Here is a 27,496-nt window from a genome sequence, read left to right as displayed (position 1 = left end):
GGCCTGACCCAGTTTAAGGTCCCACACAGCGAGTGAAGGTCCGCTAAGGTTTTCGGATTGCTGTTTATTGCCAATTTTTGAGGCACAACAGTCCTCTCAGCAATCCGCAGACCCAGATACTTCCAGGGTGGCATCTGTTGAACTTTATCCTCCTGGAGTTGAAAACCTGCGGATGTTAAAACTTTAACCACTCGGTCAAGAGAGCGTGTGAGTAAATCGTCATGGGGGGCGCACACTAGGACATCATCCATGTAGTGATGGATGATGACCTCCCCCATTTCGGCACGTACAGGAGACAGCAATGAGGAGACATACCACTGGCAGATAGTCGGCGAGTTTTTCATGCCCTGGGGCAATACCCGCCAGTGGAACCTCCTCACTGGGGCTTCTCGGTTAAGGGTAGGCACCGAGAAGGCAAACCGTGGGGCATCTTCAGGGTGTAGAGGAATTTGGAAGAAGCAATCTTTGATGTCAACTACTGCCAATTGCCAATTTCGAGGGAGCATGGTTGGGGAAGGCATCCCTGGTTGAAGAGGTCCCATGTCTACAGTGATCTTGTTGATTTCACGAAGATCGTGAAGGAGCCGCCACTTGTCTTTCCCCGGCTTACGGATTACAAATACCGGGGAGTTCCAAGGGCTGGTGGTCTCGACTATATTACCCTTCGCTAACTGCTCCTCCACGAGTTCGTTGAGCGCCTTCAATTTATCTTTCCTGAGCGGCCACTGATCAATCCAGACCGCTTCGTTAGTGGTCCAATCTAACTTCTGGAAAGGGCGCTCCACAGTGGCCGCTTCTAAAAATCCCGAGGGGTTTTCGGGATTTCAATCTTCACCCCCCACTGAGACATGAGATCCCTCCCCCACAAGGGAACCTGATAATCCGCAACGAATGGGCGTAAGTTTGCCAATTGCCCATCCGGCCCCGCAATTTGTACCACACTCTTTGAAATGCGAGCCAATTGGGTACCCCCTATACCCTGTATCTTCCCTGCCACGGGTTGCAACTCCCAATGTGACGGCCATCTCCTTTCGGGGATGATCGTCACATCCGCTCCTGTGTCAAGCAGACCTTTCATCTGTAAGGATTCTGCACCCTGCTTGACGCTGCAGTCTATGATGGGTTTATCCTCACCCACTACTTCTGCCCAGTAGACGCCTGGTGCGTGGTCGTCTACTGGGATACCCTCGGGAATGGGGATAAACTGGGCGATGATCTGGCCTTTAGGGAGGAAGTATGGTGGGTGAGTGCAGCGCGCCAGGAGAATGAGGTTCTCCGGACCACCTGGGAAGGTGATCGGAGAAATCTCAATCTCCGGGGGTGTGTGCTTGGTGTCCCCGATGGCAATATACTTACAGTCGTGTCCATTCCCTGGCTGGTTCTCCTCCAGTGGGTCCACAGCTACCACCGTCCAGTGCTGGGACCGGAAGAGGATGTCTTTGACGGTGATAAGGTGTCGCGTCCGGTAAATTTGCCACGTCCGATGATTCTTTCCCCCCACCTCCGCGATACCTGCCCCATTTTTTGCATCGCGCGGGGCAGGTTCGCGCCGCGCTCTCAGTTTTTTTGTTTTTTATTAGCTGTTCCCTCCAGTACCCTCTCCCCAGATCCATTTCCCACGAGCCCCTGGCGTGGGTGGGCGGTGGGACAGTCCCTCGCCATGTGACCCAGTTGTCCACATCGGTAACACTGAGTAGTTCTTGCTGGTGGAAGGATGAACTGGCCCGACGGGTGTTGGGTCACTGCCGCTGTTGGTGTTCTCCTGGCCGCCTGTGGTGGTGGTGGTACCCTGGACGCCCCCACTAACGGAACTTTCTTCTCACATGCATCAATGAGGACGTCCAAGGTTGGCGGTGGATACATGGGCAAACTAAATATAACCTGTTTGCAGATGTCATTACAGTTCGCCTTAGCCATTTCTAAGACAAGCTGCTCTTGTAGCTCAGGTTTATCAACTTGTCTTTCTATTTGCTCCTGTAAACGGTTAATAAACACGGTAAATGGCTCATCGGGGAACTGTTTAATATTTGAGAAGTTGGCCAGGGGTTCCCCCCCTGGCAGGATGTTAAATACCTTCTCTGCGGCCTCCGTGATCTTAGCTAAGACAGGCCGTGGTAAAACCCTTGCCTGTTCTTCCGGCTTCCCCCAATTCCCTTCACCGCACAAGTGATCTATCGAGAGGGGGTTTTCATCCGCGTCAACCGCGGACTCCTCGCTGCGCAACAGCTCAGGAAGGATGGCCTCTAACGACTTCTTCCACCTCAGTTTCCACAGCCTATAATCAGCTGGGGAAAGGAGGCAGGCAAACAACTCTTTTAAGTCGTGGGGGACCATCTCGTTCGCGGAGAAGGTGGCTTTTAATAAACCCTTAAAGTATTCACTTCTGCTGCCGAACTCTTTCTGGGCTTTGCACAGCTCCCTCTTTGTCTGGAAGGAGAAGGGTTCCCATTCTCGGTACCTCCCTCCCCTTCCTCTAAAACTGACCGGTGCGGCAAAGGGAATCACTACCTGTTCTGGGTTCTGGTCCTCAGGCCTGTCACTTCCTGTCCCCGAAGCGTGGGAACCGGATGGGACAGTGTGGGAGCTGGGAGGAGGGACGTGGGAACCAGGAAGAGGGGCGTGGGAACCGGGAGGAGGGGCGTGGGAACCAGAAGCCGGAAGAGGCGGGGCTGGAGGACCGACTGAGGAGGAGGGCTGAAGGGAGGAGCAGCGGCCGGAAGGGGTGGGGTTTTGGGAGGTCACACTTTGGAGACACGCCCCTGAGGAGGAGGAACCACCCAAGGGGAGGTGGGAGGAGTCAGGGTAGGATGGAAGGGAGGGGCTAGGGAGGAAAGGGTTGGTCATTGAGGGAAGAAAGGGGTTCTTGGAAGAAGGAGCACAAGGGGGGGGTCCGACCATGCGGTCCCCACCATCTTGTGCCCTTTGGAGGCCATTTTGAGGGTTAGGAGAGGGGTCAGGGGATATAGGGGAGCATTGAAAACTGGGGGAAACTGAGGCACGGGGGTTAGAAGAGGAATCAGGGAACATGGAGGAGCCTTGGAGACTGGGGGAAACTGAGACATGGGGGTCTGAGGGTAAAAACTGGGGACTTGTAACCTGGGAAACGTTTAACTGAGGGTTGCTAACTGGGGAAACTGAGGAATGGGAAGACACTCTGGCAGCTTGGCCAGGGCTGCCAGGGCAAGGGTTCTGGGAGAGACGTGGGGAGCCAGGGATCCTGTTACCCTTGGGGGATCCCTGAACAGGACAACTTGCCCTGCAGGTCGCTCTGCAGGTCTCCCTCAACTCGGGATCAGGGGGAGAGGAACATGGGGATAGGGAAACTGGGGAAACTGGGGAGTTTTGTGGCGGCTGCTTCTGCATTTTCTTTTCCTCTATTACAGCAGACCGAATTAAAAAAAATAATGTTACAAATTTTTCAACCGAATTATCACCTCCATTAACTATCTCCGTTAATTTTGATCCAACTGCATTCCAGAATTCTACAGAATTTGCTTTGTCTGGGGTCACATTTGGGAAATGCAGGAACAGCCATCTCACAAACCTCTTTACCCTCCCACGAGAAAACTTCTTATTCCCCCCCTCAAGGGTACCCACAACTTGGTAAAAGACTCTCTTTTGCTGTGCCGAAAGACGTGCTCCCATCTTGTCAGCCCTGGCACAGCAATCCCACCGCCCCCTGCAACCAAACGACAAATCAACGAAATAAAAACACGGGTCCGGACCGGGCTACACACACACACTCCCCCCCGAGGGAGTTTTCACACACTGGGCGCCCCCTCGTCCCACACACAGGGACCACTCACCCAAGTCCGGACGACTGTTGCAGGCGACGTCCACACCTCCCGAGGCGACCGTCTGCACGTCTGACGGCTGCCGCCTCGACCTCTGGGAGCGCAACTCGGCAAAAACGAGTCTACTACTACCAGAGCAGCTGCCGCTCACAGTCTCTGTGAAATCCACTGGAATTTGTAGATCCACCAACCTCTCCGGGGGTCTCCACGCCTCGCAAGAGGCCCCACGTTGGGCGCCAGCTGTCGCTGCCCGCTCGGCCCTTCACGCCCCGGCTAGCTTGTGCCAAGCGTCGGCGGCAGGAGTGGGGAACCAGGTGAGCACTGTGTGGCTCGACCTGGAACCTCTAGAGCTCCTTTGGGCTCGGGCTCTATAGTATGCAGGGCGACATGAGGTGCAGTAAAGGGAGAGAGAGTGCTCAGAGTCCTCCAATTTCCCAGGAACAAGTTTATTCCAGCAGCTGCAGGGAGAAGGCGATGAGGGACAGGGCTGGGATCTCGAGGAGAAAGTCCGAGCCGAGACCCTGGGCACCTCTGTGCGCCAGGTTTTAAAGCCCGTGGGCGGCTCATACAACAACCAATGATATGGCAGCAGGGGAGGTGTTGTGGGAAGGGGTTACAATACACAAATCCAATGGTAGGGACTTGGGGGAGGGAGGATAGCTATACAACCAATAGGGCATCGAGTAAGGGATGATGAGCAGGGAAGGAACCAGAACAAAAGGTGTGGTGTACATAGATTGATAGGGCTTGGGGGTAGGACCAAAGTGATGGATGGGGAACAATCTGGAAAGAGGGGAGAGGTTTACAATGACAGGCAACTGGGAACAAACCATATCGGGATAGTGGGGAGTAACTGGGGCAAACCAACTCTAAACTCAACGAAGGTGAACAAACATACTTAATGAAGGTAAACTAACAGGCAGCAACAATTTGTGGCCAATTTAAAATAAATGGCAGTATTTGGTTATTTCCTTTTGGCTGCTGTGAGTTTTGCAAGTAGTAACGTACTACTGTTTCCTACAGTCCATTTGTCTTTTCTTCCTAAGCACTCATCTCTCCTGTGCCAAAGAAAAGGAGAATTAAAAACAATTCATCTGTGTAAAGAGTTTGCAGGTGTTAACTTGGTGTTAGCAATACTTTATGCTATTACTGCTGAATCCACAGGTCTGCACTTTTAGCAAGATGTTTTACTGAGTTCTGTGGAATGTAACTGGTATGTAGATAACCTGTTTTTCACTAGAGAAGCTTTGAGCCAGTTCTGAATTTTTCTTTCAGTTAGTTCTGTATTTCTAACAACAGCAGGGGCAGTATCAGCGTGACAAAATCTCAGGAATTTGAGGGGGTTTTCTTAATTTATTTCTAAAACTTACATATTAATCTTATTCACAATTCTTTCTACTTCCTTCTATTTTTCCTTGCCTGGTTTTGTACCACCACTTTATAAATGAACAAAGCATCCATCAAGGTGTTGAAGGGAGGTAGAATCCAAAGACACAGATTTGTTTGGGGCCAGAAGAGAAACCCAAATGGGGATTATGGAGCTTCTAGACATGCAGACACCTCTGGGTGCAACCACCTGAAAGCAGCACGTTGGATAAAGAACTGTAACCCTAAATCCTGGAGGCAGAAGGGCTAAAGGCCAAATCTATGGGATGTAGCCATGGCCAGTCCCCAGCCACGATGAGGAGCACTCTGATCCAAGGGCAAACAGCACAACTTCTTCCCATCCATGGGCACCCTCTGCAGCTTCCCCTCTTCTCACTGCCATCCCAAAGCTTCTCCTTTTGGGTGAGCCATCTCCCCTGTCCTCTGAGAGAGTTAATGGCTGGAATGTCAAAGGTTCAGCTGTGAAATCATGCTTAGAAGGCAAAGCTTTCTCTTTTACCCAGTGGAGAACGATGGTCAAAGTAGAGCAGCACCCCAAAGTGACATGCTGACCTGGAATCCCAATCTCCTTGCCTTACATTTTAATTTTCGCTTGTCTACCACACGAGCAAGCTATTGAGCTCTGCAGAAGGGCAAATGGAACAAGAGGGAAGGTTGTTACTATTTTGGGTGGCTTTTTGAATGAGTTGATGATAGCCAAGAATTGATTTCATCATGACTGGGGCAAAGTACTTGTTATGCATTCACAACTCCATTCACAACTCAGCCACCAGCTCCAGTTATCAGATTGTGAATTGTTCTAGCAGAAAGATCAAAAACTCTCAGAAATATTTTTATTTTGACACATTATTGGAGGGGAGGAATTTTTTCTTCACACTGTCACAGACTGGAAGCTTTTTCTTGAATGCCTTGGTTGCTAGTTTTAGATGTATTTCCCTTTTCCTTGCAGATAAGAGATGAGGACAGCGGCTACAACAAAAATCTGTTTTGCATTCCTAAGCATTATGAAGAGGATTTAGAAAGAGTCTTCATTCCTCACGGACTCATCCTGGACAGGTATGAGGGTAAACAGGAAAGAACAGGAACAGTGATGCCCATTTTTGTCCCTCCAAATGAAAAAAGCCTGAGGTCCTGCCCTGTGCAGCCCATGAGAAACGGGGAAACCCTGCAGCCCTAACACTTCTGTCCTAAAGTCTGGGATAAGAGGGGGTTTATGGAGAGGATTCCTCTGCAAGCCCAGTCAAGCTTCCATGTTCCATCAACTCTCTTGAAGCCCACCTATCCTGCAATATTTGTGTTTATGGGTTAAATCTGCTTATGCTGTGCAAATACCTAATTTATTTTCCTACGACTTGCTGTGCTCACAATTTGCTAGTTAGAAAAACCTAACAGCAAGATCAGAATTTTTACTTGAACATTGCTTAATATATACACAAACAGCTCTGATATACAGAACACTTTCTAGAATTGCCTTTTTTTTCCTTCTTTCTCCCAGGACAGAGCGTTTGGCTAGAGATATCATGCAAGACATGGGAAGTCATCACATTGTTGCACTCTGTGTCCTTAAAGGAGGCTATAAATTCTTTGCTGATTTGCTGGACCATATAAAAGCACTGAATCAAAATGGTGATAAATCTGTGCCCGTTACCGTGGATTTTGTCAGAATAAAAAGCTACTGTGTGAGTGACTTTCTTTTCTTTGGAAAATTGACTCTCTCCATAGACTGGCATTCTAAATACTGGTGGTTTGTGTGAGAACCCCCCAAAAATTGAGTTTATGTGTACATTCTCTTCAAATTACATACTAAAAAGGAACTGATTTACTGATCTGCCCCAAAGGGTGGATATTATATATTCACTGGGATAAACATAGCAGAACACTCAAGATGACAAAGCCAGGGGCAGATCTCCAACTCCTTCCTCTTGTAAGAAGCAAGAGCAGCTCACCTTTCAAACAAATCCAGGACAACACTTTGGGGCATGCTTTATGTGACTTCCATCTCTTCTTTCTCCTTCTAGAATGAGTCACCTGCAGAAAAAATCAGTTTTATTGGTGAGGAGCTGTCTACACTAAGTGGGCAGGTATGAATTGGCATCTTCAGCTTTTAAAGGAAAACAACTCTTCTTGTGTGTTTTCCAGGAAATCCATCTTTATTGAAGATTTTGATACTGCATACTTCCAGCCTCTTAACACTGATTTAAAATGCTGGGCTTTGAAGCAGTGAATAATTCCCACTGATCTCAGTGGAAACTTGGAGTGATCAGCAATGAATGCTCCCAAAGGTCCTATTCCCCATTTTATCCCAGAACCCCCAGAAATGAACCACACTCACCTGACTCATTCAGTGCCTCTGGAATACTGGTGCTGTACACAGAGCAATATACAGACCTGACACAGGTGCCTTTAGCACCATATTTAAGCTTTCAGAAATACTTACAAAAAGACTCTTCAGTAAGCACCAAAGTCAAGTCAGTAGTTCAAGTGACAATCTCCTTTGAAAATCAAGGCAAATTCCTTGTAACTGAGGGTTTTAGCGTGCTTTTCTTGGCTGTTTGGTTTGCTGAAAATTGCCATTTAAGTATTTTTTTTTTCTTTCCCTTCCTTCCCTATGTAATCTCTTCCAGAATGTGTTAGTAGTTGAGGTAAGTAATGACTGAAGGAGGGGTGGAATGACACAGATTCTTTTCTCCCTTCTTTTCAAATGAATACATATTAGATATAAAATAATAATTACTGAAGTTACTGGGCTGCCAGCTTGGTATGCTCTAATTTAATCCACTGACAGTCTGATTTTCCTTTCAAACTTGAAGGATAATTTATTTTTTTTATCACGTTCAGGACATTATTGAGACTGGTAGAACAATGAAAGCACTGCTTTCAAAACTAAAAGACAAGAAACCAAGGATGGTAAAAGTTGTAAGGTACAAGGATATAGCTGCTAACTAACATATTCAAATCATTTGGGTGAATAGTCATTGTATGCTGCCAAGTGCTTGTTTGGCTTGAAGTTTGGGGGGGAGAAAGCAAATGCAGGAAGCAATCCTTACCCAGCTGCTGGAAAATTAAGTGTTTCTTAAACTGGGAAATTTCCCTGTGCACTACCATCTTCACTGCTCAAATTAATAAAGGAAGGTTTGATGGCTCTTTCTATGGTGTCCATAAAGTCTGATGGATTCCCTGTTTCTTACTTTATGGCTGAAGGAAATTGATGTCCTTCCGTAAGTTTTCTAACGTCGCCTTCAGTTGCCTCAATGCTGGAATGACAACACTCAGAATATCCCTTACTATCCTCAACTCTAGAAGTTTCCAGAATCTAAGAGTCTGTCAGCACTTGGAAGATGACTTCAAGCAGCATTCTAGATCTGCTTGTAGTAGGTCTCTAAAAGGAAATTTTGTGGAATATCCCTGTGTCTGTCAAGTAATCACAATGCTTTATAAAAACAGTTGCTTTATGCACCAGTTATTCAGACAGGCCTTCTAGGGACTGTCCAGGAGGTTCTCAGTTTCTTCTGAAGGGCACAGGCAAACCAAGACTAGATAAGATTTTGCAGAAGAAATGTCCTTTTCTCCCTCCCTCCCTCCCCACAAAAATCATTCCCAGCCACTTGGACATGCTTCCCCCTCTGTGCTGTTCCAGTGTCCTGAGGCATTGCTCCATGGAAGGGCAATGACCTGAGACCCAGGATTGGAGGGAACTGAATACAAACTAGAGCCACTTGGACATAAAGAATGAACCTAGATCAGAGCCTTTGCTTCTCCCTCCACGACAAGGCTGAACACTACTGCTTTCTGTGAAATAATCTCACTGCCTTAATTTAATGGCATGATTTTAGAAGCTTATGGGGAGGCGTGGCAGAAGGGAAGTCTACAGCTTAGACATATTTTAAAAACCAACCTTCTCTGCTCTGCCTTACAGCCTGCTCGTCAAAAGGACATGTCAGAGTCCAGGTTACAGACCAGACTGTAAGTACCATGTTTTTCTAGTATTTTCCAAAACACAGTCTTACCATTTCCCTTCAGGCAGCACATCTGACAACTGCACAGAAGTTTCATGAAGGCCAAGAGAAATGGGGAGAAACTACATAAAAACTTGTGAACTGATGTCCAGCTATGGCATCCTGAGGCCTCATGACCACCTTCTGTTTTTCCCCTGGCTGGCCTCAGTGCAGGTTTAGCTATTTGATACACAAATTTAACTATTTAGATAGCAGAAATGAATCAAACCTTAACTGGGTGTTGCTTTGCTTTGGCCCTGGAGGACATTTGTTTTGACTCTGCATTATTAAACTTGCCTTGTTTCCAAACTGAAAAGTCCTACTGAATCACGGTTCATCTACTTTCACTCAAGTAAAATCTCATTCCTTGTCTCTTCTCCCAGGACTAACTCATAACCAGGTGTTAAACAATTATTTTGTTAATAAACAGAATTCTCTTAACACCTTAATTATATTACTGACTGATGGGAATGGTTTAGATTCTAACCTCTGTCATCAATTTATAGCTCAGATTCTTAAGGAAGCACCCTGAAAGAGATGATGCCTTTTACTCTTAGCTCAAGTGTGTGTTGAATACAAACTCTGCATTTAAAAGCTGCTTACACCACTGAAGGATAAAAAGAACTGTATTTTCTTACAGATACAGGCTTTGAAATCCCAGATCAATTTGTGGTTGGATATGCTCTTGACTACAATGAATACTTCAGAGATCTAAATGTAAGTACATGCACATTCCTCCACTGCCAAGTATCAGGTACCCAGCAAGAAGATTTGCTTCTACTCAGAGCTTCTCAACAATTAAAAAACCTTCAACTCCAGCTAGAAACTTCCAATAAAGGAGCAAAACCATTTTTAAGGTGCCGAGTTGGTAATGCAGTGTAGGTGCATGAGAAATGTTTGTGCTTCACCTTTTTATAATTCTACTCCACAAGTCTCACGGCTCAGCCGTGCTGCAGAACATTCTGGGCCCCCAGGATGGTGAGCAGCACACAATCTGTGACCCCATCTGAAAATAACTTGTCATTTGACTTTGATTGGATATTTGTCTGACTTAGTTCAACCCTATGTTGCTCTTCAGTCACCAGGTCTTTAAAGCAGCCCTGCAGGGACTCTGTGTGAAGGTCTTCCATACACTTAGGGATAACATGTCTTACATCTTACATGTCTGTAAGAACTCTTCCCTTATTCCATTACAGCTTCTTCAGGCTGCTCAGAGTAGTGGCCTTGGAAACATCATAAACTGATAGGGTTGATCATTCTCCCTCCTTTGTTTTCCAAAGTACTTCCTTAATTCTGTTTAACTGGGAAAGTTTTTTACTTCAAAGCCTTTTTCCTAAGACAAACCAGTCCTGCTGAAGACACAAACAGTCTGTGCCATTGCTCAGCAGCATTAAGGAGCATGCAGTAATTTAAGAAACCTAAGTTCTTTCGAATATATAAACCTATATATTACAAATAAACTTGCAAGGAATACTAAGAGCTGGAGTTTACTGCAAGTAGGAAACTTCCAACTATTAGGGTTGTAGTGTGTTTTTAGTGCAGTGCTGGGAATACAGCTGCAAATCAGTCTTACACTTCATTCGAAGATAGAGATGGATAAATATTGTACTTTTTATTTTTTCTTGTAGCACATCTGTATTTTGAAAGAGAAGGCCAAAGAGAAATACAGGATGTGATAATCTCAGTCTTCTGGAGCACTGATTTCTGGCTGCTGCTGAGGTGATCTAAAGCATGCCATCAGGAAATGACTTTTGCTACTTGCGTGTCCCTGAGCAGCAGGAGAAGCTCCCCGTTAGTGCCAGGAGCTGCAGCTCGCTCATTGCCACGTGTAGGCAGCGCTGAACACGAGCTCTGCAGACGCTGGGATTTTTCCTGCTGGAAGCAGCAGCAGCAGCAGGAGCTGGGTGCGGGGCTCTGGCGATAGCGAGAAACGTGCCCGGCACGTTCCGGGCCCCGCAGCGGATTCCTTCGGCTCGTGGCGGGGCCCGAGGGAGCTCCGAGGGCGGAACAGGCCTCGAGCGGAGGCCGAGATGGAAGCCAGGGGCACGGGCAGGGCTCGGGGTTGCCGGGGAACCGCGGCCGCAGCGGCCGCGGCGCTGCTGCTCCAGGCTCAGTTGCGTGGAGACCGCGATCCTCGGTGGGTGTGCGCAGCCTGGGCACGGGCACACGGCTCCCCTGGGCCACTCGCCAGGGGAATTGTTCACAGGGAATGGGGCTGTGCGGGGCACTTCGTGCTGCATTGCTCTCACAGGGAGTCCCGAGTTCGCGGGGCTTTGCTTTCTGCCAGGGACTCCCGAATTCGCGGGGCTTTGGTCTCTGGGAGGGAGTGCCGAATTTTGTTTGAAGTCAGAGATGGACTAAAGTTGTACTTTTTGGTTTTGTCACATCTGTGCCCCGAATTGTGTTGTGGATGTTCGGATCTGGTGTGTTACTCTGCATCCCCTGCACTCATCTGGTGCAAGGCCTCAGGCAGGGCTCTGGGGGCGCGCTGGAGGCCTTGGATGGGTTGTGACACCCCCTCAGCTGCTCCTCATGGCAATGTCCCCTGCATGTGGCCTTCTTGTGGGGGGAGGTTTTAGAGCTGAGCCGCTTTGTGGGAGGGAGGATGGGTGTGCACTGCCTCTTACCAGAGCCTATGCCACACAGCCAAAATTTCCTCCTTGCCCCTCTGTTGAGGGGAGGTTTGTGTGCAAACCTGGCCTCAGCAGATGAGTCTGTGCCTGCGACTTCCCCAGCCTGAAGCCACACAGAGCTGATTCTCAGGACAGCTGCTGCCTTTGGCTTTGGTGTGGATACATTTTTCTCCCTCAGTGTTGTTGACTTCTCCCCAGACCTGAGATCATAGGACAATAGTGTCACCTCTAGTTTGTCTCAAGTTCCTGAGAGGTGGCTTAACTCACAGTCCAAAGTTCCAGTCAGCAGGCATTTCCAGGGAAGGCTGGGCTTTGGTGGTCACAGCTTCTTTATACAAATTTGTCACAACGGGCAAAAAATGCTTTATAACAAGATTTAAGCCATTAGCCATAACATTCCAGTCTCTCACACGTCTTGTGAGGAGCAGCTGAGAGAGCAAGGGGTGTTTAGCCTAAAGAAGAGGAAGTCCATTCTAGCTATTTTAAAATAATATTAATATTTCAATTAATAATAATAATAATAATAATAGTAGTAGTAGTAGTATAATATTGAATCTAATAATATTAAAGCTACAGCTTTTACAGTCTGTTCTAACTATTATTAATGTTATTCAGATTTTTAGCTCCAGGTTTCAGTGTGATTCATTTTGGAATTGCACAACATAGCCATATAGTTCAACTAGAGGCCTAACAGTCCTAGCTACTCACACCAAACAAGCACTTGGCTACTTTTAAGTAATATAAATTTTTTAGCATCAGTGTATCTCTTGAGTCTGCCGTGAATTGGATTCTGGATTTTCACAGTTCCATTCTTGCTCCTTGCAGTTTTCTTGAGGCATTGTTGATCTTCTGCGACTTCCTGCTTTCAAAATGCCTTCTGGATTCCCAGAAAAGACAACGACACCTCCTCGGCTTTTGCTCAGGGAAAGACTGAAGTCTTTTAGTGTAAGTAGCCTCTGGGGCTGTGTTAAGGCTGGAAATGCCCCTGGTGTCCCTCCTCTCCGTGCCCCTCCTGTTGTCCAGCAGCACTGTGAGGCTGCAGAGCCCTCCCCAGCTCTCTGTGCCGTGCTCCTGTTGCTGGGGGCTGTCCTGGTGCACTTGGGAACAGCGTGTGTTGCTCCAGGGACACTCCAGTGTCTTCCCTGGCTGTGCCAGCGGGGCCAAGTGAAACCAATGTCCAGCTGGAGCCCTGAGCATGCGCTTCTCTCCCTGCCCTTGTCACAGCAATTCCTTCTGCCAGGCTGGGCACTCACTGTGCTGCTCTCACAAAGCTGCCCTTGAGCACCTGGGCAGCTCCAACTCTGCCCAAAGCCTTGAGAGACACGGCTGGTCCCAGCAGCAGAGGTTCCAGAGCAGCTGTTCTCTCTCATCTCCTGCGTGGGGCACAGATCCAGCCCTGCAGACAGCACTGGAGTCAGGGCCACAAAGGTCCCTTGGCTGTCTGGAGCTCGCTTGACTGAAGATGCCCTGCTGCTGAGGCTCTGTCCAGGAGATCCCTGTGTTTTCTTCTGTGGAGGGCTGTGGGAGCCCAGACAGAGCAAGCAAATGCTAATTAACAGAGAGAACTAAAACCTGGGCACTTTCCTGTGCCCCTCACTCTTGGTACCACTTTGCTTTCTTGCATCTCCTGGACTCACCCAGCAGCGCTATCTCCTCGCTGTGAGCTTTGAGTGTCGTGCAGGGATGGAGTTAGGGAGTTCTGACAGCTCCTCCCCACTCTCTGAAAAGATCACTGCCTCAATCCAGTGAACCTAAAGAGGAAACAAATGCCCAAAGAGCAGAAATCCCCAAACATGTCCCATCAAATCATGGAGAAGCTGAGGGACACAGCCATGTGGTTGGAGTATGTCTATTCTGCTCTGTTATTAATTTACTGATGCTAAGTATCTCAACAAGTAACTTAGGGAGCTTCCAGGACTGTCCTAGATGATGTGATCACCAATTAGTCACCAGTGCCACTTGTTCAAGAAAAGCCTTTCTGAACAAGCACATCTCTGATGCTTTTGCTGGGTTTTTTTTCCTTTCAGCTGCTTCCCTCTAGATTCTCGAGAGAGAAGTTCAACAAGAATGAGGCCAGTGCTGGGGAGAGTAGTCTGCCCAGAATTGGCCCATTTCTACACACGAGTGAGACTGGTCAGAAGGTAGCCTTTTCCTGCTCTTTTCCTTTCTGTCTGATGCAAGGTTTGAGGAGGGTGTGTGCTTGTGACAGGCTCGCCTCCAGCAAAATCCCTCAGTGTCCAGGTGCTGTTGTCATTGCAAACTGCTGGTAGTGGTGGACTTGGAGTCCTGGTCTGCACCAAGCCAACACAAATAACTTCTGCTGAAACTGCTGGGGTTTGCTGGAGTGGAGCTGCCATTGCTAAAACAGTGGGGGGAAGGGTGGGGACACAAAGGCACAAATTTGCCATTTGCCATTCTCCTGCTGAAATAACCACCTCTTGCTTTGCTGTGGTCACCATCAAATGCTTGGGGTCATAGGATTCCATCCACAGTGGCAGTGCTGGCCTCTGAAGGCCAAGGAGCTGCAGGAATGACTGCAGATTTAACAAAACTAACTGCATGAATGCTTTGGGTTGGAACAATGTGTTGGGAGCCTGAGAGATTCTGCAGGCTGCCAGGTGTACAGGGGACTCGCCCTGGGCAGGGGGAATGGATGTGCTTTCTCTGGATCAGTGCCTACTTAGAGGTGTGTTTAAAGCTGCTTTTCCTGCAGGACTGGCTGGGTACATTGCACAGTCCAGATGTGGTAGGTGGCCGAGGTGGGTGCTGAGCAGGAAATTGGCAGCAAGAGACAGTAACAAAGTGGTGAAGCATTGCCCTGGAGAGGGAGGTCAGGGACAGCTCAGAGAAGGGCACAACCAAGGGCCAGTGTGCTGCAGCCACTCCCTTCAGCAGTGCAGTCCCACAGGAGAGCTGCTGGTGTGTCTGGAGTGGCAGCAGTGTGGCTGGAGAAGGCAGACAACAGGGGAGAGTTTTCTCAAAGCAATGTCTCTGCTCCAGAAGCATTTGCTGCTGTTGTGTCATTTCAGACATGCCTCTAGAATGGTATCAAATAAGACAGCAATAATAGAGATATACAAGAAAGCACCCATTTAAAGCTCATGGGAAAAGGAGATACTAACTCTACTCTTACCCAAGTTACTGAGAAAAGAACTGACCCTTATCCTCATTTAGCATTCACCTCATTTGTCTTTTTCCTAATTTCTGTGTTATTTTATTTTTGCCTTTACCTCTGTTAGAAACACACTAACTTTTAAATACAATTAAAGGGGACAAAGTTGTGGAAGCAAAAGAAAACTGTTCATTAGTGACAATTCAGCTGAGCTGGGTGTGTGTCTCCCTCCCTGAGAGCTGAGCACACACACCCCCTTCACCAAAATGGCTTTTTTTATACCCTTTATACCCTTTTATATGGCTTCTTTTATACCCTTTATACCCTTTTATATGGCTTCTTTTATACCCTGCCCTGTGTGGCCCAGCAGCTCTTGAGTAGCTCAGAGCAGAGGTGGCTGAGCTACTGTTTCCCAAGTGTGGCCTGGGCAGACGTGCTCTCCCAGAGTCTGTACTTCACTGGGGATCAGAGGAAGAGTCTCCCTCATGAACATTCCTCCCAGCAGCTGAACCTCTCCCTGCTCTCTCTTGTCTCTCCAGTTGTTGCCAGTTCTCCCGAAACAGAGCTCGTTTCGTGTTTCCCCACCAGAGGTGGTGTTTCAGAACTTCGTGGCTCATGAAGTCTCTGAAATGGAACTGTCTCTCACAAATGAGAGCAAGGTGAGTGCTGGGGCCTGGAGCTTTAACACTGTGCTGGAAGAGGAGGGGGGTGTCATTCCCATGGTGTGCAGCAAAGCAAGTTCCCTGCTGCAGCACATCCAGAAGAAAATGTCTCAGCACCTTTGTTCTGCAGGATGCTGGAAATCTTGCTGTGCTGGGAATTCTCCCCTGAGTTTGGCTATGCATTGATGGTATCTATCCTAAAGGATTTGCTTTCTCTTGAAAGCTCTGGATTGATAGGAATGTTGAGGGCTGTACAGTTCCAACCTGCTTTCATGCTTTGCCTTGGGTCTATACCACATGCTGTGTCTCCCTGGTTAATCTTGGTAGGAATCCTGGTAGGAATCTCTGCCTCTCAGCCTGTTTGGCTCCCTTTGAGCAGCTCACAGTCAAAGCTCATGGGCTGAGACTTCTCCTCTTTATGCTGGAATCACTTAGCACTGATGGCATTGGTACTGCAGGAAATGTGTTCTGAAACAGCCCTGGAGTCAGACTGATGCAGCAGAAGCAGTGAGAGGCCTTTAGGTGCCACTTCAGGCTCCTGCTAAGCTTCATCCAGCTCTGCTCAGGTTTTCCAAAAGCAACGTGGTGCTCTGCTTTCCCTTTGGAGAACCACAGCACATCCAAAGTCATGTGCTCCTGGAGGATTTCACCTTCACTTGAGGCAATTGTGATTATTTTTCAGTTTCCCAAGAGAGCTGAGAGGGGAAAAAGTTGAAAAATGTCAGCAGTTGTGTTCCACTGTAAAGAGGAAAATCGAAACCATTTGAATTTCAGTCAGGGAAACATTTTCTCAAATGAGGCTTGTGCCGAGAGTGGACTGGTGGGAAGAGCCAGGAGGGAGTCAAAATCATCTGGTTTAGACTTTTTGAGAGCATTTGGGTGCTCAGGGGTTGATATCTATGTGCTAGAAAATGCACATTTGCTGTGTCTGTGTATCCCAGAGGGCAGAACCTGGCCTGCTGGCTGCAGGCAGGAATGCCCAGCAGCCCAGCTCGCCTGCACAGGCAGCAAGAGCCCCTGGGGAGCCAAGATTGCTTTAATGCTGCAATGTGAGTCAACACTGGTCATGTTTGTCCAGGCAGAAAATGCCTTTGAAGCCCACAGTCAATAGGCACAGCCTGTCTGTATTTCCATCACTTTTGGCAAAGTGATTGCTGTCCTGGTTTTATGATTCTTCCTTGCTGCTGTAGTTGCTCATTTAAATTCTCTTTTGCCATCTCCATGATTTAGGGATTTTCTTGCTGTGTTCCTTCTTTGCCTTTTCAGGTTTGCTTTTATTCCCAGGGAGGCCACAGTGTTTGGTCTCCTCTCTTGCTGGTCTGCCTGCCTGACTGTATCCCCAGACCTGCCCTAGGCAAACCTGATCTGCTAGAAGGGAATTTCTTCCTTCCCCCAGGATAATGTGCTGCTTTGCTTTCAGGTAGCACATCCCCTGTCTGGAACACCACTGCATGGCTGTGTGCAGGCAGCAGCCAGCAGGTTTTTTGGCCTTGTTGAATGTGCAGATGACTTGGTGCAGGTGCTCTGTCTCCATCCTGCTGGTGCTGACCTGCTGGGCCCTTCCTTCCCACGGGGCACTGCCCTAGTGCCCCTGGCCAAAATGAGCCAGACAGAAGGGATTCAAGTTGTCCCTTGTGAATGATGTGCCTGTACCTGCACAGCTGAAAGTGCTTTGGGAAAGGGATCAAGGAAGGATGTCAGCAGGGCACGGACAGGTCTCCTGTCAGCCTGTTTGCACAAGTGGCACAATCATTGTTTCATGTCTTCCCTGCAGTGTGTTCAGCTGGTGCAGGTCTCCATGCAGAGCTCGCCTTATTTCAGGCTGGTGTGCCCCAACGACGCGTACCGTGCTGTGCCACGAGGTGCGACTGCCCGTGTGCGCATTCAGTTCACCCCCAGCGAGAGCAAGGTGAGACTGAGCCAAAACACACCATTATCTCCAGAGCCATTGTTCTCCCTGCACTCTGGGACAGCCCATTCCATGCTGTGAGCTTGGCTCCAGGCTGGGGGCAGGCAGCCTGCAGCCAGGCTCACCTTGGCACGTGCTGTCAGGGGCTGCAGCCAGGCCTGACAGGCCCTGCTTCCCCTCCCTGCACATTCCTGAGCATTCCCAAGGGAAGATGCACAGGGAACAGGATGAAAATGACAGAGGGCTGTTGAGAGATGTTCAGCCATCTCTAGGTACGGTGGAAGGGGTTTCATTCTTATGGAAAACACTGGAAGAATGAAGAGCTCAGAGAGCTTTCCTCCTTCCTGACTGGCAACAGCTTCCCTGCCTCAGCCTGGGCTGGAGCAAAGTGGTGATTTCTGCCCCCTCTGTTCTCCAGCCTTGCAGCTGTGCTGTGCCACAGCACAAGTGACCAAAGTACAGCTGCAAGGCCAGGGCAGAGGATGTGCTGTGCCTGTGAGCCCAGCCTGGCACAGGCACACTGAGCTCTAGGTGCCCTTAGCAGGAGGTTGGTGAGCTGCAAGGGGACTTGGACACCTGCTGAAAGAGCTGCTGTAGGGCAGGTACAACCTGCAGGCAGAGCTGTGAGCCCAGAGCCTGTGGCAGTGACACTGCTGTGGCTCTGTCTTCATGCCTGTCACTGGGGCTGCTCTGTCCACTGGCCCCCATTCCGTGCCAAACGTGCTTTGCTGGGGAGATTTGAGCAGCAGTGCCGAGGCCCTGGAGCTCTGATCTCAGTGCTGGGATCTGGAGGTTTGTTCATACAGAAGGGTTTAGGACATGGCAGGGAAGGGAGGAAGGGAAACAAACAACATCCAACAGCATCCTGCTACCTCTTAGCACTGTTCTTCTCCTGACTTGCTTGGAGAGGCAAAGTTAGAGGGGAGTTGTGAGCCAACTCATGTTTCTACACTAGACCAGAGGTGCAGGACCATTTTGGGTGCAGCTGTTTTCTCACCTTCCTTTCCTTTTGCTGCTTAGAGTCAGTTTAACACTTGGTCCTATTCTCAAACAGCAGGAATACAGGAACCTAAAGAGGAATGGCCTGTGTTCCCTAGCTCCATGTTCCTTAGAAGGGACTTGGAAATTATTTAACATCATTAAACTTTAGAGTAGAAGTTGTGGCCTAGGGCAGTTCTCTGTATGACCCTAATGACATGAGAGCTTAATGCCACTGAGATAGGTTTTGCAAAGTGAACTGGTGCCTTTAATAATAATAATATTATTGGTAGAACTTAGTGTTCATTTTGGGGTGGAATAGAGTAGAGTAGAGTAGAGTAGAGTAGAGTAGAGTAGAGTAGAGTAGAGTAGAATAGAATAGAATAGAATAGAATAGAATAGAATAGAATAGAATAGAATAGAATAGAATAGAATAGAATAGAATAGATGCCCTTGAAGGGTTCTAGGCCATTGTTTTCTTCTGCCATGGGAATGGCACTAAATGCCCCATGCTGAGCTAGTTTCTTTTCCTGCAGGATTATTCCCATGAGCTGGTCTGCATCACTAAAACAGAAAGGATAGTTGTGCCAATTCGGGCCATTGCTGCCCGAGCTATCCTGACCATCCCAGACCAGCTGAACTTCTCGGAGTGTCCGGTCAAGAGCAGCACCAAGAAGACTCTGTTGCTTCGCAACACTGGCAACCTGGAGGCTCATTACTACATCAGCACCCAGAGGTGAGGCAGCTCCTCTGTCCTTGTGCAAAACACCTTTGGGTGATAATAGGCTTGGCAAAGAGCAACAAAAGGAAGCTGAGCATCAGGGCTGCACTGCAGCTCTGGCTGGAAGTGAGCAGGATGGATGGCATCTGCTCTTGCTTTCAGTGGTTTCACAAACCATTCTCTGATGGGATTGCTGGCAGTGGGATCCTTGGGTCTCATTGCAGAGAGCTGGATGCAGAGTATGGGGCAGATGAGGTCATTTTATCCCACAGGATCTCCTGAGGTCTGTATCCCCTCAGAAGTAGGTCAGCAGCTGTTTCTGATCCTGTTTTGTCTCTTTTCTGTTGCCTGAGGTTTCTGTGCTCCCTGCTTGCCCAAGGGAGCCGAAGTGACCTGCACTGCAGAAGGAATATCATCCCCAGATGTCCCCTGAGTCCTGATCTCTCTCTTTGTGTTGCAGTCCTTTCTCCGTGGTTCCGGCCATGGGAGCTCTGGGTGCTGGTGACAGCGTGCAGGTGACAGTGGGATTTCACCCGCTGACCACTGGTGCCCATTTTGGGTCCATGGTGGTGTGCTACAACACAGGTGAGTGCTGGGCACTGCACGGGGCACAGGACACTTCTCCAGCACCACTCCCTGTTGTGCCAGCCACCTCAATTCCTTCTAGATGTACCTCCCCTGTTCCAGCTCAACCCCAAAGAAAACTGAGAACCAGTTGGTGCTTAGGGGGCTGATAAAGTGCATCCCCTCTAACAGGACTAAGATTTTTGGGCTCCTGTTTTGCTGAGAGTTGCTGAGTGGAGGAAGGAGGAGCCCTGATTCTCCACTGCCATGTGGCTATGCCTGGCTGAAGTTTTGTTTTATTCTGGCCAGTGCTGTGTGTGAGGTGTGAGGTCTCCATCAGACTCTCTCCAATGCAGTGTATTTCTTGCACACCTCTGTCCCATAGGCTGCTGCTCCACTGGCTTGTCACAGACCCTTGTACTGTGTTGCCCTCTACACATATATATAGTTTCTGTCTAATAACATTTTCAAATCCTCAAGTACTTTTTGGTGACAAATCAAGACAATTTTTTCCTTGTCCCCATTTCCCAGGCCATTCATGCTGTTGCACACCTCTCACATCTATCTCCCATTTGATTTCTTGACTGAGGAATCCCATTCAGGCTTCATGTAGAAGCTGCTCTGTACTTACTGATCTTTCCTTGGTCCCTTTTTTATTCAATTTGAAATGATCCCGTTTGGTTTTTGAGATCAGAACAATATCAAATATTTCAAGACTGATGTGGCTGTGTGTTTGGACAGGGAGCTGCTGCTGCTGATGATTTTCATGGTGTTCATTTTGTAGTGGTTTGTCATATTGCAGAGCCAGGCTGGTTGTGTTTCCTCACCTGGGTCCCCTCCTGCTGTGGGCTTCACCTCACTTGTTCCTCTGGGCCTCCTTTTTCTGCTCACATGCCCCCAGGTGGATTTGCTTGTCAGCAGCAAGGGATCCAAGGGATCAGGAGAGACAGGAATCTCATGGGATGCCCAGGGGGAACCCCAGGCAAGCCAGGACTGAACAGGGCTCCTTAGCATCACCTGAAGGACTTGGATGCAGAAATCCTGGTGATCTGAGTGGGTCACCTGAGCACACCTGACAAACCTCATTGTACCTTGGGGCCAAATCTCCACAAACACACTCCAAAATGAGCTGTTTTAGGAGGTGCCCAGGACACCCTCACGCTGCACACACACAGCTGTCAGGACGTTATAAATGTGCTGACCCCTAGAACTGCAAATAGAGCTTAAAGCTGTGACCCTTTCTTCTGTCACCTGTGGTTTGCTCTGTTCCTTGGGCTTTCATCAGCAACTGAGCTGAGCAAAGGCTCCCCTTTGCTTTGTTCCAGGTGAAGAAAGGATCCACACAAACCTTCAGGGAGAAGCTGTAGATGTCAGCATCGGGTTGAGGACGTATTCCGTGGAGCTGAAGAAGACTTTCATCACCACGTCAAGCCACACAGCAATGTTCATCGAGAACAGGAGTAACATCAGAGCCCAGTTCCAGTGGAAGACTTTTCCTAGTGAGGAAGATGAGAATGAAGAGAAGAGGAGGTTGGTTTGAAAGATGCATTTCAGTGAGATCCATGGGCCAAGACTAAAACTAACGTACGGCCTCAGGAGGGTGTTGGTGCTTTGGAATGGCTCAGGCCAAGTAAAGCATCCCTGGCATTAGGGGGTGTGTCCCTGGGCTTCAGGAGCTCAGCACTTGACATTCCAGTTCCATTTATACCCCAGCCAGGGATGGCATTTTGGGAAGGAAAGGTTGATGGCAATGACTGGATTTCCTCAAGTTCTAACGGGGCAGCAGCAGCAATGGCTTTTGGTCATTTGTAAACCATTGCTGGGGGGGAAAAAAAGGGAAGAAAGCAAAAAGAAAATAAAAGGCAAGCACCTCACAACCAGCCAAAAGACACAACCCACTACAGAAGGAGGGTGGGTGGCTGCATCCTTTCTGCTCAGCCTGCTTGTGCAAACTGCCCTGCCAGAACTGCCCTGCCAAAACTGCCCTGGAAAGCCCCTGCTTGCTGTGGGCCAGGTCATTTGCACTCCTCAGAGCCATTTTAAGCTGCCTGCAAAGGACCAGGAGATGAACACTGGCCCACTTGAATGGCTGGCAAGAGGGTCCTTTAGTGCCCTGGGCTTCTTGGTTTTCCACTGTTCTCTATCTGCTTACACGATGTCTGACTTTCATACAAGCTCTGTGTGTTAAAAGAAAATCCTGTGACCTTCTCTGGCTGCTTCCCTGGGCTGTTTATTTCCATTTTTCCCACTTGCCTGCCTCAGCCTGGACCCCAGGTGATCCACTTTCCCCTCAGAAGCAACAAGGTTTCCCCAAAGGAAACTTCAGCCTGGTTTTGGTTTCATGGGTTTTTTTCCAAAAGCATCTGTTTTCACACCAGTTTTATGACAGTCCTAGACTGTCACCATGACATTTCATTCTTCCTTATTTCCAGTCCTAGGGATGGTTTTAGCTCCAAGGCCACTGTCCTGCTGTCAGAGAAACTTTTGAGGTCTTGGAGCAGAGAAGACTTTTTTTTATGAGAGGAGATAGTGTAGGATCCTTTTCTTCTCAGGACTACTACAGGATTCTACTACCATGCACTGGGATGGGACCCATAAAGCTCTGGATCACAAAAAGGTCTCTCCAGGAGTTTGCTGTCCCCCTCCTGCAGAACCAAGTCCCTTCCCTTCTCAGAGCCTCTGTTTTCATGCATTTAAAACCTTGAATGTCATTGAAGGGATGCAGTGCCTGAATTCATCCATTTCCTTTGGAAGTGCTCTGGGATGCTCTTGAGAAAGGCAGAGCAGGGAACAGGGCAGGTCCCAAAGAGAAGAAACCAAGAGTGATGCTGGTAACACAGAGCTGTGACCCAGCTTCATCTCCCCTTCCCAGGGAAGTCCTGCTCCATGATCTTTATCTCCTCCCCTGAGCATCTCAGTGGTAGGAAAAGCCAGTTGAGGTGGCTGCTGGATTGTCCCTCAGTTTTGGCAGAGGCTTTGAGGCCGGAGGTTCTCTTAAGGGATGCTGGCTTTCCAAACCTCTCCTGTGTGTGCAAGTGTGCTGTAAAACTACCTGTTGTACCAGTGAACAAGTTATGCTCTGATCCACTTGGGATTGCCATGGCTTGGGGTCAGCCCTTGCTGGGAGCTGCTGCTGCTCCTCCCCAGGTGCTTTGCTCTCCTGCACTTCCACTTCTCTCTGCAAATCTCGGGCTCATTGAACCATCTGCTGGCTTTGTCTGTCCCTGTGGCTGCAGGCAGTGTTACTTGCTGCGATCACCGAGAGAGGCCTGCGTGGACAACACGACGGGAGAGAGAAGAAGAGCGAAGAAGAAGGGTTCCTGTGAAGATCGCCGCGCCATCCTGAAGAGCAGCGTCCGGGAGAAGATGATGATGGTGAAAGAAGACCCCATGCTATTCTCCAATGATGCTTTTTCCCTTGAGCCACTGGTAAGTGATAGCTGAGAGCCTCACTTTCTTCCTCTAACTCTAACTCTCTAACTCCCTAACACTCTAACACTCTAACTCTTCCCTATCCCCTTCCCCTTCCCCTTCCCTTTCCTCCTCCTCCTCTTCTGTTTATGCAAGTGAACCCCCACGTTCTCCCATCAACCAGAGCCCTGATTCTGAGGATTGGCATTGTGAGAGATGATGAATGCCTGGAGTCTGCACAGTGCAAAATCCCTTCTCATCTTGGAGTAAACCCCAGAATAATCCCAACCCCTGCTTTCTTTCCAAACAGGTTAAACTAATATTTTTATTTCCAGGGAAGGGGATCATGTTCTCTTCTTGCCAAGTGCACCAGTGCACAGAGGCAGTTACATACTGCAGCTGACAGCAGCATGATGTGACCAACAGCTTGTGTCAGAGCAGTGGGAATGTTGTGGAGAGTGGGAGCTGATCAGCTGAGCATTGAGAGCTTCCAGTGGTGTATTGAGCTGGGTTTGGAGCGTTTCCTTGGGCTCCTTGTGTTGTTCACTCATCACTGATGCTCTAAATAAAGGCTTGCAGGACTGTGGTTGTACACAAGAAATGGGAAGTTTGAAGAGAAATGTTTTGCTGTCTCTTTCTGTTTCAGGAGGGAGAGATCGGGCCAAATAGTTCAGTCCAAATCAAGGTGACCTTTAAACCCCTAAAGGCCCGAGAGTATCGGAGTGTGGCTTACTGCAACATCTCAGGTACAGCTCCTTTCCCCTGCTTCTCTCAGCCCTACTGAAGCCATGGTGCAAGCCTGAGCCCACTGAGCTCCCCTGGAACTGCTGGGAAGAGTCCCTGGGCAGCAGGGCAGTGCTGGCACATGCCACTGCCCCTGCAGCTTCCAGGGAGTCTCCTGTGCAAGGCCAGGGTCAGAATCCTGGGTCTGGGTTACTGATCCCAGAACAACCCAGGCACTGCAGGGAGAAGTTTTCATGGCACGGCTTTGCCAGCATTTCCTCAAAGGCCAGAGCAGAACAGCTTGAGAGAACAAGCACTAAGCCCCTCTAGACCAGTGACCTCCAGGATGGGTCCATTTGGCATGGATCCATCATCAGGCAGCAGGAGCTGAGTTAGAAATGTGCTCCCTGAGCCTGGATCACCTCCCACTGCCCACACACCACCAGACCAGAGGTGGCTGAGCCCCACTGAGCCCAGGGTCTTTGTAGAGGGACCAGCCTTGGCCAGCACCTGCTTCTCTCCCTGTGTGGGAATTGGCACCTTGCAGCTCCCAGTCTGTGGAGATAGAACACAATGCTGAGTGCCAGAAGTTGAGGGCTTGGGTAACAAAGTCTTGTGCTACTGGGCCAGGTAGCTTGGCAATTGCTGCCCAGCAATCTGCCAGGTACAATTGCCAATCTCTTGATGAGCTTTGTGCCTTCACTGAATGGATTTCAAAGCTCCTCTAGGTGCATGGGAAGGAAACCATAGAATCATGGTATGTTAGGGATGGAATGGACCTTAAAGATGGTCCAGTCCCAAGAGCCCTGCCCTGGGCAGGGACACCTCCCACTAGAGCAGGTAGCTCCAAGCCCCAAGCAGCCTGGCTTTGAACACTTTCAGGGCTGGAACCTCCACAATTCCCCTGGGGAGCCTGCTCCAGTGTCTCACCAGCCTCACAGTAAAACATTTCTTCCTAATACCTCACTTTAATTTCCTTTCTTTCCATTGATACCCATTACTCCATGGGCTGTCATTTCAGGACATGAGAAATGTTTAAAACTCAGCAAACTGGTGGCTAAAATTGGAAACCAGCCCAAGGAATGGGTTAGAAATTGGAAGTCAGCCCCAAGGGAAATGTCCTGAGGGAAGAGAAGGGTCCAAATCTTCTCTTGCAATATCAGGAGCTGGTTTTATCCAGCTCAGAGTCAGGGGCCAGCGTTCAGGCAGGCTGGAAAATAGAGTGTAACAGTGGGAATTATTGTACTGAAATGAGCATCTCTCCCCAGGCCGTGGGAGCAGGCTGCCCCTGCACCTCCGAGGGGAAGGCCAAGGACCCGTGGTTGAATTCAGCCGTCAAATGCTGAAACTTGGGAACATTTTTGTCAACACCTCCCACGTCTATGAGGTGAGCAGCAGGGGTTGGGATGGATCTTGATGGCTCCTGAGGCAGCAGCAAGCCTGGTGGACCTGTGGAATTCCTGACAACACGGGCAGTTGTGAGCAGGGAATATTGGACGTACTGGGCAGATCTGGTGGGGTCAGAAAGGTGTGTCTGCTGTTCATGAAGCCCCAGTCCCTTGGTAATGCCAATTTTTGGCAGCCTTCCTTGGGGGTCAGCTCAGAAGCTTCCTGAAAAACAACCCCTTGGCATATGAAACCCAGACTGGGTCAAAAAGCTGCACGTTCAGAGGCTTTTGTGGCAGCCCCAGACACAAGGCACCTTTGCACTGGACTGTTCAGAAGCAGCTGGAACAAACTGGCTGTGTTGAGCTTCAGTACCCTGCAAACAATTCTCAGTGGAGTGTCTCCTGCTTATTCCTGGGAGTCACAGGAAAGCCATCCAGCCTCCTGGCTCAGTGCTGGCCCTTGCAAAGGGCTTGGGATTCTTTCCTTTGCTGACCACTCCCTCACCACACTCCAGCCTTGCTGCATCCCTGACTCTAGAAAGACAAAAGTGTTCCTAGGAATAAAGCTAAGGATCTTTCTACCTCTTTGCCTCTCCCTCAAAATAGTGTCAAGTTTGCAAAAAAAATAGAGAGCAACTGAAAGAGGGAGAAAATAAGGCACTGCATCATGCCAGACTCTTTCAAAAGCTTGGCTGTGGAAAGGAAAAACACCCTGGGTTTTTTTACCAAAAGATGGTGCTGTCTCTGTATTTGGTGGTGATGCCTCGTTATCAATGTGTTGTTGTCATGATTTGGGAAAAGGTGAATGAGTAGATGGAACTGTTGGAGCTGTGCTAAGTGGGGCAGTGGCAGCTCTCTGGTGATTGACTACGCAGCTGCCCCACGTTGCTCTCAGGGCCAGCTCTGAATGAGCTTGGTGATGCTGGCCAGAGCTGGAGTGCTCTGTGTCCATGGGAGAAGCCCAGGGTGACTCTGGTTATGTGCAATTACTGCTGCTTTGCATGAAAACCCAAAGGCAGAACTTGTCCTGTTGTATTTTTGGACTTCTGCCTTTCAGCAGCACAAAGCATCTTCTGCCTTTTCTGGGTGGGAATTGCATCATTAGAAAATAACTGACAAGAAGGGAAGATTGCACATGAATTTCCCTTTTGCTTTCTTGCTGCTGCAGGTGAAACTGATGAACCGAGGAGCTATAGATGCTCCCTTCACCTACATCCCTTCAGCCACAACCGTGGGCCGCTGCTTCAAGTTTGCCCCCGAGGAGGGCGTCATTGCAGCAGGTGGGATCCAGACGATTCACATCTCCTTCAATGCCACCGTCCTGGGGAGCTTTGAGGAACAATTCCAGTTCCGTGTGGCTGCATCTCCTACGCCTGTGATCCTGACAGTCTGGTAAGGACTCTGGGAGCTTGCTGGGCACATCTGTAGCTGTCTCTGGGACATCCCCCACCTCCCTCATTTTGGGGTCGAGCAGAGGAAAAAGGAGTTTCCTGAGCTCTTCATCTCTGCTCTGATCCTGGCACTGCCCCAGTGTAGGGTGCCCGGGGGCTGGAATGACTCCTCCCTGCAGGGATCTCCCTCTGCCTTGGGCCATGGCAGGCAGTGGGATGGATCAGCTTTGGGCAGTAGCTGCTCTGGGCTGTCCCAGCTCAACACCCAGCAAAGCTCCCAGGGCTTTGGAGATGGGGCAGCCTGGGTGATTCTGCAGCAGCAGCAGTGTTTTTAAAAACTTCTGCTCATAATCCATCCCAAATGGGCAGCAGCAGCCTCACCTCACCTCTCATGGCCATGCTGTGGGGGACAAGCTGTGCTCCCAACTCCTGTGCAGAGAGTGCTCCAGTCCCTCCTTTCCACAGCTAGGAAAGGGCTGGGAGACAGGGAACTGTGCAGCAGGAATGTGCCAAGGACATGGGCATCATCCCATGGGCTGGTGCCACTGCAAGAGATAATCCTGGCCCAGCAAAGGGAGAAGGGGTGATAACAGGGAAGGCAGAGCTCAGTCCTCAGTTCCACAGCAGCACGAGGGATTGTCCCTGCCAGCCTGAGCCATGTGCTGGTAGGATAATGTCCTGCAAGCAGGAAAGCTGATGCTGGCTGCTCTGGAGCTTTGCAGCTAGGCTGCTGCTGTTGGGAGGCACTGGATCAAGGCAATAAAGAAATGAATGCACCCTGCACTTGATTATACCAATGAGATAAGGGAGATGGATCAAAAAAGAATAA

The 27,496-nt window shown here is 49.2% G+C and overlaps 2 protein-coding genes across 2 annotated transcripts in view; both read left to right on the top strand.

Moving 5' to 3' along the window:
• Positions 1-5,988: 5,988 nt before the first annotated feature.
• On the top strand, positions 5,989-10,935 carry LOC147650800 (hypoxanthine-guanine phosphoribosyltransferase-like). The gene is made up of 8 exons (XM_086847751.1): positions 5,989-6,236; positions 6,676-6,859; positions 7,199-7,261; positions 7,805-7,822; positions 8,019-8,101; positions 9,097-9,143; positions 9,816-9,892; positions 10,804-10,935. The coding sequence occupies exons 1-8, from the start codon at positions 6,085-6,087 to the stop codon at positions 10,849-10,851; spliced, it is 672 nt and encodes a 223-aa protein (XP_086703877.1). The 5' UTR covers positions 5,989-6,084; the 3' UTR covers positions 10,852-10,935.
• Positions 10,936-11,304: 369 nt separating this feature from the next.
• Positions 11,305-27,496, top strand: part of LOC147650799 (axonemal central pair apparatus protein HYDIN-like) — a 56,834-nt gene continuing 40,642 nt past the window's right edge. The window contains exons 1-12 of the mRNA XM_086847723.1: positions 11,305-11,598; positions 12,634-12,753; positions 13,836-13,949; positions 15,460-15,579; positions 17,357-17,491; positions 19,006-19,205; positions 19,651-19,775; positions 21,080-21,284; positions 22,991-23,183; positions 23,812-23,911; positions 25,157-25,275; positions 26,445-26,668. Of these exons, the coding sequence (XP_086703849.1) occupies positions 12,679-12,753; positions 13,836-13,949; positions 15,460-15,579; positions 17,357-17,491; positions 19,006-19,205; positions 19,651-19,775; positions 21,080-21,284; positions 22,991-23,183; positions 23,812-23,911; positions 25,157-25,275; positions 26,445-26,668 (1,610 nt within the window). The 5' untranslated portion in view covers positions 11,305-11,598; positions 12,634-12,678. The remainder of the gene's footprint in view (positions 11,599-12,633; positions 12,754-13,835; positions 13,950-15,459; positions 15,580-17,356; positions 17,492-19,005; positions 19,206-19,650; positions 19,776-21,079; positions 21,285-22,990; positions 23,184-23,811; positions 23,912-25,156; positions 25,276-26,444; positions 26,669-27,496) is intronic.

The sequence above is a fragment of the Cyanistes caeruleus genome, chromosome 12 (genome assembly GCF_971803275.1).
Source record: "Cyanistes caeruleus chromosome 12, bCyaCae1.hap1.1, whole genome shotgun sequence".
Taxonomy (NCBI): Eukaryota; Metazoa; Chordata; class Aves; order Passeriformes; family Paridae; genus Cyanistes; species Cyanistes caeruleus.
The sequence above is the reverse complement of the archived record's forward strand: the minus strand, read 5'-3'. Positions and strand labels throughout refer to the sequence as shown.

Coding starts and splice junctions, on each gene's coding strand:
- LOC147650800 (XM_086847751.1), top strand. CDS start 6,085: ATGCCTTGGTTGCTAGTTTTAGATGTATTTCCCTTTTCCTTGCAGATA. Junction 6,860..7,198: donor TCAGAATAAAAAGCTACTGT/GTGAGTGACTTT, acceptor TTCTCCTTCTAG/AATGAGTCACCTGCAGAAAA. Junction 9,144..9,815: donor TCCAGGTTACAGACCAGACT/GTAAGTACCATG, acceptor ATTTTCTTACAG/ATACAGGCTTTGAAATCCCA.